Raw genomic sequence first — 22,694 nt, 5'->3', positions numbered from 1 at the left:
GTTTTGCACATATCATGTAACACTTGATTTCTACATTTTTTTGCCAAAAAACTCTCCAGAAAGTGCCATTTAATGGTGTATTTTTCAAATTCTTTTTCCCTGGGGGGGCATACCCCCAGACCCCCCTAGGGAGAGCCCCATCCCCCCACATATAACAAATCCCAATTTAAACCCTGAAGGATAAACACCCAAAGAAATTGCTTTGTACACGGCAAAATATGGGGCGGCCCATTATTATTATAATAACAATAATAACAACAATAAAGCATGTAACCTCATATAAATATATAGCAATAGCCTAGTAATGATGATAGGCCTAATACTACTCATAATAATACTACTACTAATAATAATAATAATATCTGCAAGCTCACATTAGAAGTCTGGTACTACCGCCAATTATAAAATAGCCTAGTAATAATAATAGGCATACCTACCGCTACTGATAATAATATTAATAATAATGTGGGCCTAAAAAAAATAGCCTATCTATCTATCTATCTATCTATCTATCTATCTATCTATCTATCTATCTATCTATCTATCTATCTATTGTTCGTTCGTGGTGTGGGGGGCGTAGGGCACTAGGGCCCCAACTGCAAGAACCAGCTTTGGGGGGGCCAGCTTGCAAAAGGTTGAGAACCCCTGCTCTATACGAACTGATAGGGGTCTAGGCCTGGGGGCAGGTAGTCCTTGATATGTAGTGGAACCAGTCTCTCGAAGCACTTCATGATTGCAAAGGACCGGACATTAACTTATCAATGCACTTACAATAATAGGTGTTCTCAATTTAGGTCATCCTGTACATCTCATCTGTGTCTTTTGTGTGATTGTGTTTATGTATGTGTGTGTGTGTGTGTGTGTGTGTGTGTGTGTGTGTGTGTGTGTGTGTGTGTGCGCGCGCGCGCGCGCACATGACCCGTTCTCACTCCTGATTGGTCAGTGGCTGCACGTGGGACTGCTGGGATTGTTGCGAGTAATGAAAATGCGATAGGGGCCCCTGGCTGTCAATCAATGTCTTCCAGTAATGAGAGTCCCTGATTGGTCAGAGCCCGTAAGCAACTGTGTACCCTGCTTACCGTTACGCTTCTGAATCACTCAATTCTCATTGGCTACCTGCCAACGTGGCAGGAAGATTGACAGTGTTACCCGCCAATGGCAATATTCACCTGCATTTTGCGGTTGGTCGGGTGTTAATTTCAGGCCCTGATTTCTAGTAAAAGATCTTGCATAACGATTTATTCTCTTAATGTCTGTATTCTAATAATTCCAAAAAAAGAATGGGCTCTGGCATTTGAATGAAGTTTAACTTCTTACTTACAGTTCAGGGTGATGTGCATGAAGCTCGACTTTGCATTATTTCCCACGAAACAGTGAACGCTGCCCACATTTATCTAGCGGGGGCCAAGGTTGTTATAGTTTTGCATTTTTCATTACTTATTATTTTTATTTCGTCTAAAAGAAGAAGAGTAAAGACAGACACCAACATACTAAAGAAGACAGACACCAACAGACTAAAGAAGACAGACACCAAAAGAGTAAAGAAGACGGCGCCAACGGACTAAAGAAGACGGACACCAACAGACAAACGAAGACAGACATCAGACTAAAGAAGACATACATCAACAGACACCAACAGGCTAAAGAAGACAGACATCCACAGACTAAAGAAGACAGACATCCACAGACTAAAGAAGACAGACATCAACAGACTAAAGAAGACGGACACCAACAGTCTAAAGACAGACATCAACAGACTAAAGAAGACAGACACCAACAGACTAAAAAAGACCAACACCAACAGACTTAAGAAGACAGACACCAACAGACTAAAGAAAAAAAACATTGACAACAGTAGACAGACATCAACAGATTAAAGACAGACACCAACAGACTAAAGAAGACAGACATCGACTAAATGAGACAGACATCAACAGAGTAAAGACAGACACCAACAGACTAAAGAAGACAGACATCGACTAAAGTAGACAGACATCGACAGACACTGACAGACATCGACAGACACCAACAGACTAAGGAAGACAGACGCCAACAGACTAAAGAAACAGATGCTAACAGACTAAAGAAACAGACGCTAACAGACTAAAAAAGACAGACATCAGCAAACTAAAGAAGACAGACATCAGACTAAAGAAGACAGACATCAACAGACACCAACAGACTAAAGAAGACAGACATCAGACTAAAGAAGACAGACATCAGCAAACTAAAGAAGACAGACATCAGACTAAAGAAGACAGACATCAACAGACACCAACAGACTAAAGAAGACAGACATCAACAGACACCATCAGACTAAAGCAGACAGACATCAGACTAAAGAAGATAGACATCAACAGACACCAACAGACTAAAGAAAGCAGACATCAGACTAAAGAAGGCAGACATCAGACTAAAGAAGACAGACATCAGACTGAAGAACACCGACTAAAGAAGACAGACACCAACAGACTAAAGAAGATAGCCACCAACAGACTAAAGAAAAAAGACATTGACTACAGAAGACAGACATCATCAGACTAAAGACAGTCACCAACAGACTAAAGAAGACAGACATCAACAGACTAAAGAAGACAGACACCAACAGACTAAAGAAGACGTGTCGGTCTTAAACTAGAAACGACACTTGCGTGTGGCTCTGTGCCCTTTGTTTGAGTCATGATGATCAGGGCTAAATCATTGCTGGCCTCCAGGAGAACATATTCCTTATCTTTACAACGAGACACTCTGAGCACCCTGATGTTGTGGAAGATGTTTTTTTACTTCCACTTGCCGAAGTGAAATATCAATAATGGATTGAAGGCAGGTTTGGGAACTATTTACAATATACACTTTTTTCAAAGATAATTTTTGGGGCATTTTAGGCCTTTGTTTGTGACAGGACAGCTTAGTCATGAAAGGGGAGAGAGAGGAGGAGGGAAACCCAGCAAAGGGCGGCTATATAACACACTGAAGACGGGGAAAAAATCCAATAATGCATAAAAGGGTCTCTTTAAGGACACATCTTTTCAGAGGAAAATTTAAGAACACAATCAATACACAGGCTGGCTTTAGTAGTGTTGTAATACTCGCTCTTTTTGAATGTCTTGGGTTTGTCTGGGAATGGACCCCATTTCGGCTTGGCCTTGTCTCTGTCGCAGATAAAGAGGACTCTGGATTTTATTTCCACACGGGATAAGGCCACCAATAACTGCCTGTAGATTATTCTATCAAGGCATTTCTCATCATCCACTTATGGCAATAAAAGAGGAGAATGAAGAAGAATCTAAAATTAGTTTTTTGTTGGTGTTTTTGGTCATTGATTATGACGTGGTCTCGGTTCATGTGGTCTTGGCTACAGCTCTGGTGGATGCGCTGATTGTATGTTGCAGTGAGAATATCCCATGGGGACATTGCAGCAGACCTGAGCTGACTGGCTGTAATAGCGCGCAGGCTTCACTTCCTTGGATAGCCGGGCTGCGGTTGTTACTTTAACAATGGTGGGTTACTAAATGTGTTGCAATATCCTTGACTGAAAGCTGTCCAAGATAGCAATGGCAAGCAGTTAAAAGCAAGTTAGTCTCACATGGCCAGAGGTCCACAGCGCTGCAGAAAGGTCTGGCTAGAACTGGGTATAGGTACTCAATGCCTTTTGATGTATCGCCCGAAAAACCCAGCACCCAGTATATTGAGGCTTCTCCATGCAAACGATACCTGCTTTTAATATTTTGTTTACCTGCATCTAGAAAAAAATGTGTGTGGTTTTGCTTGTTGCCAATCACTGCTGCTCAATTTAATGTAAAGTGTGATGTGTAAGAAAGAATATCACTATCACTTCATGGGTACTAATATTATCATTCTTCAACTGATACACATCCCTAGTTCTGGCTGTACCCTGGAATAGGGGAGAAAACTCTCTGGCTTGTTTGCATTTCTTTAAACCAACGGTCTTGGGCGATTGTCCCGGATGACGGTGCCCTTTGCAAAATAGATAGCAGAAGGGAATAGGCTGCCAACGGCAGGCTTTACAGTCGACATGTGGAGTCAGACTAAAAGCAAGTAGAAAAGTAGGCTGGGCGGGGGAAAGCAGAAAAAGGGGAGGTAACCTTGCCCCTTATGACCTCATAAGCAACAAGATTCCAGATTGGCCCATCTGAGCTTTGGTTTTCTCAAAGGCAGAACAGGAAACCCATGGTCTCGGTTTATACCTATCACCATTTCAAACCACTGGGGGGGGGCATAGGCAAGCTAAAGTTGAATCCATTGAAGCATCAGAACACCACAGCAGACATTGTGCTGATTTATTGGAAAAAATCAATAAAAACGGCATGGGAACTCCAAGCTGGGCTGAACTCGTGCTGCATCCTGCTCACAAATTAATTAACAATTATTTGTGTGCGTGTGTGTGTGTGTGTGTGTGTGTGTGTGTGCGCGCGTGTGTGTGTGTGTTTGTGTGTGTGTGTGTGTGTGTGTGTGTGTGAAGTCAGTTTCTTGGCAGCTTTTGGCAGAAGGACAAAATGTGAATTGTGGTTCTCCCATCAAGTTGCACCCGTCAAACCAACTTTTCAGACAAATCTGACATTTCCTCCAGTCAGTAGAGCGTTACTGTCTGTGTGTGTTGTGTGTGTGTGTGTGTGTGTGTGTGTGTGTGTGTGTGTGTTGTTGAATGCTTGGTTGAACACACAGCTAGAGTTAACAGTCTGCATGCCTTTTTCCCCCCAGAATTCTCCAGAGAGTCCATTTAGGGTCACAATTTCTGTGGCTGTCAGAGTCAGGATCAGGAGTGGATGCTGCAAACATCCAGGATACTGCAACCCTTACCGAGATTTGGTGCTCTTTGGATACTTTTATATAGACCTTACTGGTCCCCTAAAACTGTATCGGGGTTCACATGTGATGGACCGTCTGGAGAACCTGAAGACTCATTCAAACATGAATTGAAAGAACCAGCGGCGAAGGGTCCAGCTGAGCTCATTTTCTAGTGTTCATTTTGAGGCCTGACAGAGTCTTCAGCAAAAACTCAGGTTTCATATCTGTCTAGAAGATAACATTCCCTTTTTTCCACTGTCAACAAGAAATACAAGATACATTGAAGTGATTTTGAAAGGAGTTTGAAATCTGAAATACTGTATCAAGGTGTACGCGCCGGAGGGAGCCATGGTGCCTTGGCAAAATAGCCTCAGGAAGGAACTTGTTTTGGTGGAACATGTGTAAGATAAAAAGTGCTTTTAGTCGTGCAACAGAAAACTCAGATTGGACAGATAGTCTAGCTAGCTGTCTGGATTTACCCTGCAGAGATCTGAGGAGCAGGTAACCATAGTCCTCATAGATCCACCGGGAGTTAGAACGCCAGCACAAAGAAAGCAGAAAGCCCTGGTCTCGTTCATGTCCCACATGTCACTTAAACGTACACCTGATGTGCTGGGAGTCAGCATGTGTGGGTCCGAAATAACCCTGTAAGCCCCTCTATGACTGTTAAGACCTGCTGATCCATGTGAGACTGGCAGCAGCTTTCAATCTGTTTAAATGTTAGTGTTGTACTTGGTAACCGGATCACAGGTGACGGCTCGACTACTCAAACCACTGAAAATTCCTCCAAAATATTGTCTGTGTACACACGTAAACGGAGAACCAACTACTCCAACACATCTCCATTTGCATTCCTAATATACTGCTCTAAAGCCTAACAGATGCTGACACACACACACACACACACACACACACACACACTCACACACACTGCATGGCAGAGCAAGGTGTTGCATGTTGTATTGCAAAGCAAATAAAGGCAGTCTGCCCTCTATGTGATTGCTCCTTTTACCCAGAGGACATTAAAACACACAAACACACACACACACACACACACAGTCAATGTGATTGCAGCTCTTACCCAGAGGACATGAACAAACAATCACAGATTGAATTCAGGGAGTGTTTACTCACCTGGCCCTGTGTGTGTGTGTGTGTGTGTGTGTCTGTGTGTGTGTGTGTGTGTGTGTGTGTGTGTGTGTGTGTGTGTGTGTGGAGGTCACAGGGTGGATGAAGTGCTCTGTATGCAGCCCTAACAGCGTACAGAAACAAAAGAGAACCCCAGTGAATTAAATCCAGATTCAGTTTAAAGTTTTGTTTCCCTTCAAAGAGTTTTCATCCATCGGTTGGACAAAGTGCTCAGCTGTACAGAGAGGGAGATGGGAATTCAATAACTGACTGACGGTGCCTCTAAATTAAATGCACTGTGTCTGTCCGGCATCAGAAACACAGGAGCTAATAAAGTTCCCACTAAACAACAAAAAAACACTAACATCTGCCTTTTGGTCTGTTGTCTGTGTGTTACCTTTACTTTTCCAGACAAGTCAATGAGAAGAGGTTTCTTACTGTAGCAGCTTGACAAGTGACAAAGTAAAACACATTAGACATACAGTATTACACACAGTTTAAAGACTGCAGTGGGAAAGGTTATAATCTGCATTTATTCCCGGGACAAATTAATCTGCACTAGCTCTGATCAGCAGTGATGGACACTTACTTCCATCACTGCTAATTTTCACCCCTTTTTCTTTCAAGATGCTGTGCCGCGCGTCATCTCATCCACACATTCCTTCCAGGCAGCGCTGGGGCATCATTCCAAGTTGGCACCACGTTTGAGTGTCACTGATGATGATGCACCGTACTATTGATAGCCCACTGTTGCTAATGGCACTGCACTTTCCTATATAATAATGTAGAGATGGTTGGTCTTGTGTGTTGTCTGTCTATGTGATCTATCTGTTGAGCTGGATGGTGCAAGAGGAATTTCAGAAAGGATCTTTAAAAGGCAATCTAACTGTCTTTCAGAGAATAAAGTGATTTTAATTTTTTTGGAATAATTGGTCAAATGTAAAAAAAAAAACACAATTCCAAAGACTAATCTGACTTCAGAATTATAGTACACCTCCTCATTAAAAAACGATGCATGGGCGGATTTAGTCATTTTGAGGCCTAAGGCAAACACAGACATGGGGCCCTCCACAACCCTTGTTCTCCCCCTTTTCAGTCTTTAGTTATCTGAGAAAGACGTGCTCTCTGTCCGACAGCTGTTTTGGCCAGAGTGCTAGATCATCTTCAATCATAACACATTGATTAGGGTGACTGCTACTAACGGGGTCTAGTTGCTGAGTGTTATGTGTGTCACCATCTTCGTCATTGCCATAGTTATCATCATGGACAGTGAAAGCAGCAGTTCCGTAACCATCTCCCTTCGCTCTTTAGTAACGTAATGTTAGTGTGAACGGATATTCCAATCCAGCCCTGTACCATCCCAGGGGGGTCACTCAGACAACATCAGCTGTCTCACCGTTGCTACACGGGGACCAGGAAGAGGCCTCCCATGCTAAAAATGGGATCTTAAAAACAAACTTGACGAACTCATGCGTACGAACATTTCAAAGAACCTTTGCTCCATCATATCTTTCGCTGACTTTCCTATTTCACCCATACAAACTGCAGCATGAAGGATATTTATTACCAAGGCTTTGCACTAGATGAAATACCTTAACTTATCTTAACTAAGCTTGTTTTATTCTAACACATACAGCTCAGCAAATACAAATAAAAGCCTTTTTTTTCATTTAAAATATACTGGTGTGATACCTTGCTTGATTTTTTGTACTATTATGAAACAGTTCCTTTAGAATAACGTATAAAAGAATTGAAAAAAATGAATCAAAATGCAAGATACAGAATGATTTCACTATGACATAAGATAAAAGCAAGAATAAGCAAATTGATATATAGACTCATGAATGAAATACTCTTGTCTGAATGGGAAGAGGAGAAAATACTTTTGGGGTTGTACAATCAGTTTTGAAATGTCCATACCTTTTACATCTTTAATCAGAAAAGTAATCGAATTGTTTTGAATAGATTCTTTTGTAACATGCAATATGCGTTGTCATTGAGCCTAATTCGGTCTTAGCCAACACTAAAACATTAACTATAAAAAAAGGCAATATGCATACAACCCTATACCAGAAAACTTGTTCTGATCAATCAATCGATCAAGTTACTTATCCATCATTTCCTTAATTAAATCAGTTATTCATGTACCTTCCTGTCCATTCAGTATATTCATCAAGCACAGCAAGTGCTTTCAATGACATTGCTGTGGCAACAGTAGTAGTGACAGATATTTAATTATTAGTATAAATTAATTAAAGTTAGCAGTTTTGTCTGTGTTCATTATCTTCATTAAGTTTCCCTCAAATGTCTCTGCTTCTTGTAATTATCACTTGTGGTTATCATCATGACTATTATTATTATCCGTGTTATCTCCATCAGCTTTCTGCAAATCTCCGTGCACCCCCCACCGCCCCCAATCGTATGGGGGGAAACATTTAACCAGACGGACGGCGCCCGGCCTGTTTGAAGGCAATGAGCGAGGCCACGGCTTCACTTGCCCTGCTGCTTTACAATGCCAACTGCATTGGAATACAAAGCAGGATCAGGAGGAACGTCTGCTCCCAAAACAGCGAATTGATTCAGTGTTACAGTACAGCCTGAGGCCACTTCACCTCTAATTTACACGAGGAAAGAAAGAACATCCGAAACGGCTTATGCCGACAAATGCCAACCTTACACCAAACAACTTCAAACGATTCCACTGTCGCAGACTATTTTCCAATAACAAATCCTGAGGGCCCTATTTTGCACCCGGCACAAAGCCCGAGTGTCCCTTCAATTTTAAGACTATCCAGCGGCCACATTGTTTAAATAGCTCTCATGGCTGTGCTGGTCTTACAGGAAGGAGTGTTCAGGTGCATTCTGGGTGCATTGCTATCGCTATCTTGAGGCAGCGGGAAGTGATGTCACCATTGACCGTTAAAAACCTGGTCTAAAAACAATAACGCAGCATTTTATTGGTATTTTTAGCGGCGCATTAGTAAAATGTGCCTAGGCTTGTTGCACGCACACACACACAGACACACACAGGGATACACATTATGCTTGTTACACACAAAACGGGAAGCGCAGCCGCACACAACCATGCTAAAGATTACAATAAAAAACATGATGTTGCAAATCCCCTATCATAAAACAAGTGTGCAAACATGCCTGGCTTTTAAAGGGAATGGGACATGACGATCTGATTGGTTGATTGCATTTTACACCCAAAACACACCTATGATTAAATAAGACACTAAATACTTTTTACACACTTCTGAAACATGTGCCTGGCCCACAGACCCTTTTTTATTATTAGTGGATTTGGAGACGCCCTAAACGCACCTGCGCCATGCGCTTTACGCCGTGTGCTTAGATCGTTAAAATATAGCCGTGAGAGTCTTCTGGTGTAAGGTCCTAAAACTCAGTCCCAGTCAGTCCTTTTCCCGTTTTGATGTTCCGACAAAATCTAACATGTTTGATGCTATCCTAACGTCTTAGTATTGAAGTTAAATCATGTGACCGTTGTCAACAACCAATGGTTGTGCACCGTGCTCACGCTCCTGCACCAACAGGAATGGTTGCTATGGCCCCGCGTTAAGCTGACGCTAAAGAGGGAAGGTTTACGGTTTTCAATCATTCAATCGATTCAATCATGGTCATCCAGCAGGAGTTTTACCGGTGAATAAACGCCAATCTCTGCAATTTTTCCCCTAAGTTACAAGCTAACGCCACCTAGCTTGGTTACTTTTTTTGTTGTAGTCTAGCAATGTGCAACCCTGCGAGATCCACAGTCTTTCCAGTCATTAACACATTATGCAACCTTTCACCAGATGACTTTTCAAGCGATTCCACTGTTGCAGACTATTTTCCAATAGCAGAATGAAATCCTTGTCTGCCAATTTTCAACTCTTCTTAAGCAAGCCATCCAACGGGACACTGTTTTTTTGGACATTACGCCTATAATCATTTGGACAGCTTACGTATGATAGAAGAGAGGGAGGGGAAGACATGCAGGAAATTGCCCCAGGTCGGATTGTAAACCTGGGAGTCTGCGTCGTATAAAAAACCTGTACTGTGCACGTGGGCCCGCTCTTTACCAACTGAACTAGCCGAGCACAAAAGAAAGGATTGGTCAGTTGCAGAAAAACGACAGCAGTAGTAGCAGCACCACGAGTGTTCACTGGGCCTGAGCCACTAATCTTTTATTTTCATTGTTTTGGTGGGCCAAAATCACAATAAAAATAAAAACAGCTACTTTGGACATGACATTTTGCAAGTAAACTCTTATTTTATTTACTTGCGTTCTGAAGGAAAAACATGAGAGATATGAAGGGAAATTTCACAAAGACTTTTTTTCCATAATCCAGCAGCACTGGTGTTGACAGCAGTTCTAATAGTAGTATCACCAAAAGCAGTTGCAAGAGTTTTATTGGAGAAGTATTTCCCTTCCATTAATGGCTAGGGTTGAGCATTGTTTTGATTTGAACAATTCCGATTCCTATTTTGATTCATCCTTAGCGATTTCCAAGTTCGATTAGTTGAGGGGTGGAGTTCAAATGGGTCCCATGCTTATTTCACACATAAGAGGAACATTTTATTTTCAGTCCGTGGAGATTTACGGTTTTACCAGGCTTTTTTAACATAAAATAATGCCACTCTTTGGAGCGCTGCTTTCTGTGCTCTGTTGCCAAGGGGGTAAGCAAGCCTCAACTAACTTACTGTTGCAAAGTAGAGGAATCACTGTATAGTACAGGGTAAGCTGGCAGACATTTTGGACTTCCATCAGCTGTTTCGGTTTAATTACTAACGTTAACTAGCATGTTAGCTAGCAGTAATTAGCCTGTGTCTATGTTATCTCCTAACATATACCTACCTCTCTGTCTCTGGTGACTGGGAATGATTGAGATTTCTCTTGCACAGCTACCAGAAGACTTACAACTTTCAGACAGGTTGCTCACGTCACATCTACGTTTTCAAGCTCAGTTGGAGGCTGCTCAGTAACGCTCAGCATCACCGGGAAAGAGCTTCTAATAGACTTCACTGGTCTCCGTCCAGAACGGGATCTGATGGTCCATTTCTTCAACTGTCTATGTCCGTGGCTGCAACACAACAAGCATCAGGAAGTGCTGTGGCGGCTACGGAAACCAAACTTGTTAAATCTGGAACCGGTTCTCGATGCCCAGCCCTATAGTGTGTGTGTCTTTGTGTGTGTGTTTGTGTGTGTGTGTGTGTGTGTGGTGTGGAGGTGTCGTATTCCCTTCTTGGGTGGTTTGCTTCTGTGTTTTGTTCCAACGCCAGTTTAACTTCTGTGTCGTTTCCATGGAGACCTCACATCCAATTGTCCTGTCAAAGTGGCTAATTAGTTAATGAGGCGCATTGTGACGCCGGAGCGGAGAGATAGCAAGAGAGCGAGTATATGAAGGAATTTGGCCGACACACACATTTATTCAATTTGTCGCTTCATTTTTCTCTCCCTCCATCCTTCGGCTTTTCCCATCTTCTCCCCTCCCTCCCTCATCCCGCTCGGTAGTCGGTTCTGCTGAAATCAATTAGCAGGATGAGGAGCAGCAGAGGGAACAGGTGCAGCTAAATGTTAATGAATTCCTCTGTGACCGTTGTCACAGTAACACTGGCTGAATATTTAAACTGCTCGTTGGCATGATGACTTACAGCACAGCTGATGGAGGGATACACACACCATTGCTCTGAGTGTGTGTGTGTGTGTGCGAGTAACACTGTACATGTTTAGGTGGCCCTCTGATTCTGAGCTGCACATGTTTTGGATATTATGACAATCCACTTAAATTGACGCTGTTTGGGAATTTTGTACCACTGAAGATCTGGTTTCTGATTGGCTGGAGGAGCACTGTAGGTAACTTTAGTTGTAGTACAGGTGATTCCGAGTGGATGTTTTCAAGGTAACCTGCATGACTTAATTTTGTGTTTACATTCCGTTTTTTGTAAAAATGTGTTGTGTGTATCCTTGATGCCTATTACATGAGCCAAATGCATTTCAATCCTCATTAAAACATTTGCAAAGTCAATGTCGGAAACCTGACGTGTTTGAAACCATCCAGGTTTGCTTGCTAGCTGTTTTGGTCTTTTCCTTTCTTGGCACCCTTGTTGTAGTACTTGAGATCAGCCTTGGTGTCAAGTTGGTCTGAAGACCAAATCTTTGAAGGTCTCGGAATCGACTGCATTTTAACTCGGCCTTGTGTCCGTCGCAGATAAAAAGGACTCAGGATTTAGACTGGTCAGCTACAGGGATTTTGCTAAATTCCCCGCGCTTTGTATGATATAGGATACGTGAAATATGTGTTAAAACATGCAAATGCAAACTATAACTTGACTCATATCTAATTTGAAATGTGTTACCGTAAACCCCCCTCTCCCTGCTTTTTAAAGCACCCATATTCTGCTCATTTTCAGGATCATAATTGTATTTTGAGGTAGTACCCAAATAGGTTTCCATGGTTTCATTTTCAAAAAACAGAGTGAGACATCTCACTTCTCTACTATCTTTGTAAGGGGCCTGCACATGCTCAGTAGCTCGGTAAGATCCCATCAGCTAGATAACTCTTTCTCCAACTTTGGTCAGTCCAAGGCAGGATTAGCTGGGAGACTTTTTCTAGACCAGGGCCACTCGTGGAATACCCGCACAACAGGGACAAGAAGTAGTTTGTTTGGAGATTATGGTCAACTAGTGGCTGTTGGAGCAGTGGTTTTCCATTGAGAACGAGCTAGCATGCTACGATTAGCCACCTCGTCTCAAAACTTGGGACAGTGGGCATCACATCACCTGTCATTCTACGGTATATCTGGTCATTTGGAGCAAAACTCTATACACACAATAGAGATTAGATTAGACTAAGATTCTTTTATCCAATAGACTAAGATTCTTTTATCCCCCCCCCCCCACACACACACACACACACATTATGGACCTTTTTCACAACAGACATTTGACTTTTCGTAAAAGGAAAAGCTATAATTGATAACCTAACGATGCCTCGGTTCCATCCAGAATCCCAGTGAGCTATTCCAGTGAGTCAGCATGCTCAACACCTCTCCTAATTGGAATGCAGCCATCATTAATAGTTTTGAATACACCCGTGGTTATCCTACTATGACATGTCAACATGTCCGTCATAGAAGAAGGACTATTGTATTAAGTTTCTAAAGACTGATGATTAAAGAGATATTTGGCAGATTTTAATCCAGCTCTGGGTGTGGGCAGTGTGTTTAGAGCAACAGTGTTTGGCTTCCCGCCATGACGCCGATATGTGGAGCTCCCAGCGGCGGTCTGCCGAGATCCGTGACGTGAAACGAGTCACCGAAATTTGCTGGATGACATCACACGCTGCTGCGCTCCGCAAGAAAGCTCCATGCACCGGCCCTAAACACTGTTCATCTAAACAGGAACCCATTCATTTGAAATTCATAGAATTGGTAGATGCAAGAGTAGGAGTAGTGCAATATATACACAACTAGCAAGAAAAGTGATGAAAGACTTAAGGTTGAGACAAAAAAGGGAGAGGTAGAGAGAGGGGGATACACCAGAGAGAGAGAGGGAGAGAGAGAGAGAGAGAGAGAGAGAAACACACAGAGAGAGTGAGAGAGAGAATCTTTTTTCTACTTTTCTAATTCATTAATCTTCATTTATGTTCAGCCTAACACACAAAGACACACGCGCACACACACACGCACACGCACACACAGAAATAACCATAGCACGTACAGGGTCGTACTGAGTATATCAGCAGAATGGTTGATGGCAGCTGCCTCACAGAACAGAGCACACTAGGGGCCGAGCAAACATCTGCTGTGTGTGTGTGTGGGTGTGTGTGTGTGTGTGTGTGTGTGTGTCAGAGGTGGGTTGTTAGCATGCAAATAAAGCAATTAAAATTTGTGCAACACAAACACACACAGATACGTATTCAAACAGAGATTTATGTGATGTATATACACGCATGCACACTCTTAGACACATGCATTGAAATTCAAACTACCACAACTAGAACGATTCCATGAAAACAGAAAAACACAGACACAAGCTCAGCATCGCACTCATTGGAAAACAAAAACACAAAGACAAACGTGCATCACAATATCTTTGCGAGACATCGTGGTAACAGGTGGTAGAAATGTTGCATCTAGCATCATTTGAAATCCCCATTGCACTGCCACAGTATCTATGCAGAAATGATGCTTTGATGTTTCTTTTAGTTTTTTTCATACTCTGACTCAGATTGGGGTCTTGTTTTGCCTTTTTAATTTCGTATTTCAAATATAGTCATGATATGGGTAATCCGAAGGAAATTGTCTGTAATGTGTTTATCAAACTACATGTTGGGGAGCAGAACTGATTTTAGAATCCAGAACCCATTGTTTCTAGCATTACAAAACCAGATGTTTTCGGATATTTCCGCACCATTCAAAATATACCCGCAAATTATTTAAAAGTACCACAAACCGATATAAAGCAACTACAAAGACTACAAAGAAAGTAACTGAAAAGGAATGCATAACGAGCAAAAAGACAAAGTAACTATGAAGAGATGCAAAATGAGCCCAAAGAGACGCAAAGTAACTGTGAAAAGAGATGCAAAATGAGTGCAAAGAGACGCAAAGTAACTGTGAAAAGAGGTGCAAAATGAGCACAAAGAGACGCAAAGTAACTGTGAAAAGAGATCCTAAATGAGCACAAGGAGACGCAAAGTAACTGTGAAAAGAGATGCAAAGTAACTTATGCAAAATGAGCACAAAGAGATGCAAAGTAACTGTGAAAAGAGATGCAAAATGAGCACACAGACAAAGTAACTGCAAAGTGATGCAAAATAAGCACAAAGAGAAACAAAGCAACTACAAAGAGATGCTAAATGACCACAAAAAGAGGCAACGCAACTACGAAGACATGCAAAATGAGCACAAAGAGTCACAAAGTAAATGTAAACATATGAGCACAAAGAGACGGAAAGCAATCACAAAGAGATCCACAATAAGCAAAAGAGACACAATGTACCTGCAAAGAGATGCAAAATGAACATAAAGAGAAGCAAAGTCTCTACAAAGAGATGCGAAATGAGCCCAAAGAGATGCAAAGTAATTATCTATAGATGCACAGTAAGCACAAAGTAACTACCAAGAGATGCAACATTAGCACAAAGGGACACAAAATAACTACGAAAAAAAAGATTCAAAATGAGATAGGCTGCCAACAAAGCATCTGTTTTAACTCACTTTCAGTTGGGGGACTTTTTACCATTTGGGGAGAGGGGGACTTTTACTTCTGCCCGTGTGCCCATTGTCTCAGAATCAGCCCGTGTCCTCAGCCAGAGGATGTTTTGCAGCTCCATTCGTTTGCTTACTGTTTTCTCTGTCTTTATTGTCTTTCAGAGCATCAAGGTGTCATGGCAGCCGCCCCCGCGCAGCGCCCACAATGGCATCATCTCTGCCTACAAGATCAAATACAGGAAGACCGGTCGCCGTGGAGACCAAGAGGCCATCGAACCCAACAACTTCTGGTACCTGTTCACAGGTGGGATGTGTTGACCATAGAACATGTATACAATATTTCCAAAACAAAAGCTTTAACGTTTTCCCTCATTTTCCCTTCCAAATGAATTGAGTGAAACTGGACTCTATGTCTTTACAAACAGTCTGATTGTCCTGGACCTAGATCACAAAAACCTGCCTATTAACCAGGCTTGCTAGGTGTGGGGGGGTGGGTTAAACATTGGTCTCAGCTTGTGTCCGTTAATTTTTGTATTTTATATTTGTATTTATTGTATCTGTAGTGTTTTTTTCCGTAGTGTGGAAGAAAATCTGCATTTGCACAAGTTTCAATCTAGACGTGTGTGTGTGTGTGTGTGTGTGTGTGTGTGTGTGTGTGTGTGTGTGTGTGTGTGTGCGTGCGTGCGTGTCTGTTTTCACAGTGCCACCAGCTATTATTTCAATTTGTGGTTTGCAGGATTAGAATGAAACTGATCTTCCTTTCCATTATTTTCCATTGATGGTTATCTTTAAACGTCTGTCCACACAGGAATTCATTCCCCAGTGGCCGGGGGTGTGTGTGTGTGTGTGTGTGTGTGTGTGTGTGTGTGTGTGTGTGTGTGTGTGTGTGTGTGTGTGTGTGTGTTGAGCCTGATCCGCCCACTGCCTGGCTGTCACCAATAATCAATCCTTTTTACTGTCTGAGACAGCCATTTCAATAAATATCATGACAAACTTCAACCAGAGATGGCAAAAGTACTCATTTCCCATACTTAAGTAGAAGTATAGACACACAAATACTCTAGTAAAAGTAAAAGTACTGATTTAACTTCTTTACTCCATTAAAAGTAACAAAGTACAAGCTTGTAAATTTATTAAAGTATAAAAGTACCCATGTGAATGCATAGCTACCTGGAGCACACACATGCTACTAAAGAGCATGCTAAGAAAGTTGATTGGACGTGAAAACATGCTCTTTATGTGCCATTGGCTACATTTTAATTGGATGTCTGCCAATAGGCCTAACACATCCCATATATGATTATTGTGACAGAGACTGGGACTCCTAGTTAATAAGATTCTGACTAAGCTGCAAGATGTAAAATCAGTTGTGAGATCCGGTTTCTCTTTTTAATCTTTCCCTTAACATGTAATGAATCCACATGTATGTATGTGTGCTCAAATATGGCTTCTGGAAAGAAAATAAAGGATAAAATATGAATTACTAAACAGACATTCATGAAGAAGTACGGCCTTCTATCTCAAACCTCTCTCTCGGATAAGGCCGAGGATGATGGGGATGTCTTGCTGCTTGTCTGTTGAATCTCTGAGATCTCTGTGTCTTCGTCTTCCATCATGTCGGCGTCCATACTTCTATGTGCTAACGTTAGCGCCATCAAGCCGCAATGGTTTGCCACAAATGAATGCAGAATGTCGCCCGGTATCTATCAAGTCGTATTAGTTGTGCGTGTATCGTAACGTACAGTATAGTCCCATCTAATTAGATTGAATTTGGTGTGGATGACACCAAAACTAATAACAGTCACTCCAGTGAAATGATTGTAAACCTGTTAGTGAGGACTAGGTTGGGACTGGATTTAAAGCTAATTCCGGTTTCCAACTTGGCCCCAGGTGTGTCTGTTAAAACAAGGACGGAGACAACTTCTCTCTGTTGATGCAACGTGCAACCTAGCTAACTTACTTTAAATGTGCCAACGCTATAGACCAAAATACCAGGCTTAAATTAACTGACAATATAAGTTATATGACTTAAAGTTCTCAAGGCCACACACACAATCTCAACTGATTATCCTCCAGACAGCTAGTCTTTTTCTTTTCTCTCATTTTTTTCTCTGTGTGGCACGCGCACCCGCTCGCGTTGTGGGCCCATGTCCACGCTATTCTCCGACATGACGTATTGTACAAAACAAAAGTTACGAGCCGATTTTTTCAAATGTAAGGAGTACAAAGTACCGATATTTGGGTTTAAATGTAAGGAGTAAAAGTAAAAAGTCGGCACAAAAATAAATAGTCATGTAAAAATATGAGAAAAATCGACTTGATTATAGTTACAAAGTATTTGTACTTTGTTACTTCCCTTCTCTGACGGCAACATTACTGGGGAGATTTAAAGAAAACACATTCAACATGTATTATCACTTTAATATACACCATAAAGTAGACTGTAGTAGTCTAGCTGAGTACTTTTGCTATCTCTGGCGCTCAGTGGGTGCACAAGCCCCGGAGGACCCATGGTATAGGCGCCTATGATCTGTTCTAAGAATTTTGGACGTGGGGGGGGACTATTGTTTTCTTGGCTCAAGCCGACCACGGGACAATACTTTGCGTCATGGGTACGGCGTATTTCTTTCATGTCTTTTTGCCAATTACATGTATGAATGTAAAGCAGAAGCTGATTCACTAACATTGAGAAAGGAAAAGGCTAATTGTTTGGGGGGGGGTGGGAGTCAAATCAAGGGTACAAAACGGTGACAAATTCAAAGAGCAAGACAACCACAAGTCCCAGATACCATCCCTGGTGGGGACCGTCCAGCCACCGAGTTCCATTTTATACGGGTCATGTAAACAGCAATTCCTGTTGGATGTCTTGAATAAGGCCTTTTTCCGAATATAGTAGTTTTTAATTAAGACGTGGTATATTCAGGTTTTAGAGGTATTCTTTGGATTCTTTGGTGTCAATCAGGGTTTTTCACCGCAGTTTACGCTTGGCTCTGTGCGTTGCTATGGATACACACACCAACCAGCTAGCAGATTGCAAGGCTGTAGACCTGATAAGAAAGAGAAACACAGCTAATTTAAAAAAAATATCAAATACTCGCATATCTACAGGTTTTTGATCTTAACTATCAGTCAAAATAATTCATAATTTCTGCCTTTTTTAACTAAAAACATATGTATAATTTGATATAAATGAGGTTCATTGACCATGAATTCCAAGAATAAGTGTAAAACCTGATATATTAAATCATCACAGGTTTTAAAAATGTACCAAAAGCATGGAAAAAGTGAGAAATAAAACAGAAAAAGCGACAAAAACATTGGAAAAGCACAAAAGAATTCCATTTCAAATTTTGACCTGGAAGGACAAGTTCATGGTTACTACATGTGATTTTCTATCCAGCCTGGAACTTTTTTCCAGGCCGTTTTCGGGGTCGTTGAGCATTAAAGGGAAGACAACATGAGGGTTAAGCCGACCTTTTCCAAGAAGCTAGTTGAAGGAATGAAAGAGGGACGCTGTTTTCGCACGGTCCAAGCACAAGTCCACTGTTGGAAAACGTTGACAAAAAATAATAATATCAGTGGAACATTCACTCCCATTAGCCATGCAAACAGATTAGTTGGAATAACGTCTTTTTCGGAAAAAGGGCAAAAAAAAACGGATGACTAAAGCATGTAAACATAGTCATTTTTTCACAAGTAATAAGTAAGTCCCAAGTCATGACCACCAAGGACCAATGCGAGTACCAAGTCAAGTTTAAATGTCTAGACTAGCAAGTTCCAAGTTAAGTCCTAAGTCAGGAAAACACATTTCACGTCAAGTCTCAATGTAAGACAACACGTTTCAAGTCAAGTGCAAATTTAAGACCACAAGTTTCAAATCAGGTCAAGACGACACATCTCCTGTCAAAACCAAGACGCCCCGCGTCAAGTCTGAAGTTGAAGTCTTCTTTAAATATTCATCAGTTACGTTTCTAAATCGACATGATCCACTCGTCGCATCCGCATGAGATGGATCCCTGGCGCAGCACTTATTTATCAAAGCTGGTTTCCTGTTTTTCCCATTATTTCCTTAACCACAGTGTGTGTGTGTGTGTGTGTGTGTGTGTGTGTGTGTGTGGGTGTGTGGGTGTGTGTTTGTGTGTTTGTATGTGTCATTCACTGTCCCTAAGGTTGTGGCATGCTTGTACATATTGGGCATGCCCTGTCTCCTTCTCCCAGGAGGATTTATAATGTTGTCTTTTTTTTTTCTATCTCTCTCTCTCTTTCTCTCTCTCTCCAGGTCTAGAGAAGGGCAGTCAGTACAGTTTCCAAGTATCAGCCATGACAGCCAATGGAACCGGTCCGGCCAGTGACTGGTACACCGCTGAGACACCAGAGAACGACCTGGATGGTAAGAACAGAGAGAGAGAGAGAGAGAGAGAGAGTTTGTGTGTGTGTGTCTATGCATGTGTGTATGTCTGTGTGTCTGTGTTATTTGTACAACAGCATGTAAATACCTCCGCTCTCCCGACACACACATACATATTTAACCAGTTAAGGAGACGGATAGATGGAGGGAAGATTCACCCCAGGAGAGGAGGAAGGGAGGAGGGGGAAGTGGAAGGAAGAGGGGAAAAAGAGGAAAGGGAAGTAAGAGAGCACCGCAGAGCAGGGTAGAAAAACACAGAAACACTTTTCACAAGATATTGTCAAAGAAATTGAAACATTTTATTTAAAGTCCCCTGTTTGTCATTTAGAAGCAATATGTACAAATGTAATAAATGTTTTAAGATCACAGGGATAGACAAAAACCGTCTGTCACAGTCACAAAAAAATGGTACAGCAAGTAATTTGAGTTATGACTTGTTTTACGTTTTTCCACAAAAGAATAAATTCCATTTCTACTCGTGGGTATTTACTGTCTGTGCTTTATCCCAACACCCTTTCTTCCTCTGCTTCTTTCGTGTGACTGTCAGTGAGTTGTGACAAAAAGAAAATGGGGGGGTGGGTTGTTATTTGATCGTGCGAAACAAAACACGCAAGAAATCCCCCTTCCAGTGCCACAATGGATAAAGAGCCACTCGGCCATCATGCCAAAACACTGATGGAAAATATGGAAAATTATCTTAAAATGAAATAGCAACACGGTGTCAACACATACTTTCAAAGAGCAGACTTCACTTTGCAGTGAAAACTGAACTCTTTTCAACCAGGAAACGCTTTTGTGTTAATTGTTTGTTCCTTAGGAGTGTTTTAATCTTAAAGGAACCATGACATGGTGCTCTTTGGATGCTTTTATATAGACCTTAGTGGTCCCCTAATACTGTATCTGAAGTCTCTTTTATAGAGACCTTAGTGGTCCTCTAGCACTGTATCTGAAGTGTCTTTTATATAGGCCTTAGTGGTCCCCTAATACTGCATTTGAAGTCTCTTTTAAATAGACCTTAGTGGTCCCCTAATACTGTATCTGAAGTCTCTTTTATGTAGACCTTAGTGGTCCCTTAATACAGTATCTGAAGTCTCTTTTATAGAGACCTTAGTGGTCCCCTAACACTGTATCTAAAGTGTCTTTTATATACACCTTAGTGGTCTCTTAATACTGTATCCAAAGTATCTTTATATAGACCTTAGTGGTCCGCCAATACTATATCTGAAGTCTCTTTCCCAAAATTCAGCCTTGGTGCAGAATTACAGCCACTAGAGCCAGTCCCACAATGAGCTTTTCTTAGTAAGGGCCATTATTAAATCTGTAGCTTAGGGTTAGGAAGGTCTAGCTGGTCAACTCAGCATTCCGGCATGGGAGAAAAACTTATCCAAAACACAATAGTCTATTGGGGTTGGTGGTGCAAAGACTCCGGACGGATCCACGGTGCCTTAGCAAAATAGCCTCTGGAAGGACATTTTGGTGGACATGTGTATGTTCAAAAGTATTTTTAGTCATCTACAGAAAACTCTGATTGGACTGATAGTCTAGTTAGCTGTCTGGAAAATTCCAACACAAAGAAAGAGGAAGGTAATGTACATCCTGCCGAAAAGAGGGACACCGGGCAAAATTTCCGTTGGCAAAGGAGCGTTCCCGGAAGTGGAACGTCGTGGATATAGATTAGTCTAAACTTAACTGTCGCCGCATGATGCTCACTTATTCTGGTTAAACTCAACGGTAACCGTTTCTTTTACAGTCCCCTAATTACCAAGTATTTACCTAGTAATTAGATGGTAATACTATTACATTATTAGGTAACTACCACTGGTAATATTTTATTTTGGTAGTTACAGACAAACTACCGCTGAAACACTACTCAGTATTACAAAGTAGTATTTAGTTCTCACCCGTTTAGGATCATAATAACTCCCAACTTCGATACCCGATGGAAAGTCATTGAAAATTTGTCGAGGGTGGTGTCAACATAAAACACAGCGCTGTCAAGCCGGTGAGTGGAGTTCACTTCATTTTAACCACAATCTTTTGCCTAAACTTAACAAGTCGTTTTGCAGCCTAAACTTAACTGTCATCATACAACGTCCCTGTTAGTGATGGCGTTGTATAGTCTGTCCACCATAGGACGCTCTACAATGTCCTTGACGGTGTTGGCGTGGCATAGTCTGTCCACCAGAGGACGCTCTACAATGTCCCTGTTAGTGATGCCGATGCATCGTCTGTCCACCAGATGACGCTCTACAATGGTCCTGTCAGTGATGGCGTTGCATAATCTGTCCACCAGAGGACGCACTACAGCGTCCCTGTTAGGGTTGGCAACGCATAGTCTGTCCATCAGAGGACGCTCTGCTACGTTGTTTGTTCAAAAGACTTTAAGTTTCATATCTTAAGTTTTGCATTTTCTTTATCAGAAATTATTAACTTTATTGTATTTTAAAGTTCCTCTGTTCACAGACAATAAAACAAATTATCATATTATTTTAGTGAGAATTTTTAAATAACTACAAATAACTAACACGTTTCTGGATTTTATTTTTTAAATATATAGCTCGGCCTACAGGATCTTTTAATAACCAAATATTGGTATCGTATCTGCCTTAAAAATCTTTTAAGTTGGGCTCTACAGCAATGATCACTTATTTTTTTTATTTTTTGGGGGGGGGGGTTATTGTAACTAAAATAAATGTTTAGTAATGTATCTCAACATGTTACTTTTGATTAATATTGTCTCCTGTCAATGAATGACAAGGTAAATCGCCCATCAGTCCATTCCATCTTTGTTTACTGATTATAAGCGCTAAATGGAGGGGGCTAAAGCCTTACCCAACATTACATTTAAATAACTAAATTTGCCAGGAAAAATTCTGAGTGGAAGTACTGTAAGTTAGAAAGAATGTGTTTTTATTTCAAAGTTTTTAAAAAGTCAGGGCTGGTAAAAATGAAAAGGGCGGGCTAAAACTGATGTGTAATGTTAATATATTGCCTTTCTCAATAAAAAAATGAAGTGAGAGAACCAGCTCTTAGGTTTGGTCACCTAATTATTTTCTAGGAGGAAAAATAGATACGTTGTTGTCCTGGTAAACAGGAAGCTGCTGAGATTAAGATGAACAGACCCAACACA

The 22,694-nt window shown here is 41.4% G+C and overlaps 1 protein-coding gene across 1 annotated transcript in view; it reads left to right on the top strand.

Moving 5' to 3' along the window:
- The window catches only part of dcc (DCC netrin 1 receptor), a gene marked incomplete at its 5' end in the record, with an annotated part of 178,856 nt that overhangs the window by 85,366 nt on the left and 70,796 nt on the right, over positions 1 to 22,694 (top strand). Inside the window, 2 exons of the mRNA XM_034897161.1 lie at positions 15,319 to 15,460; positions 19,436 to 19,546. Of these exons, the coding sequence (XP_034753052.1) occupies positions 15,319 to 15,460; positions 19,436 to 19,546 (253 nt within the window). The remainder of the gene's footprint in view (positions 1 to 15,318; positions 15,461 to 19,435; positions 19,547 to 22,694) is intronic.

Source organism: Etheostoma cragini, chromosome 16 (genome assembly GCF_013103735.1).
Source record: "Etheostoma cragini isolate CJK2018 chromosome 16, CSU_Ecrag_1.0, whole genome shotgun sequence".
NCBI lineage: Eukaryota > Metazoa > Chordata > Actinopteri > Perciformes > Percidae > Etheostoma > Etheostoma cragini.
This window is presented reverse-complemented; position numbering and strand designations above follow the sequence as displayed.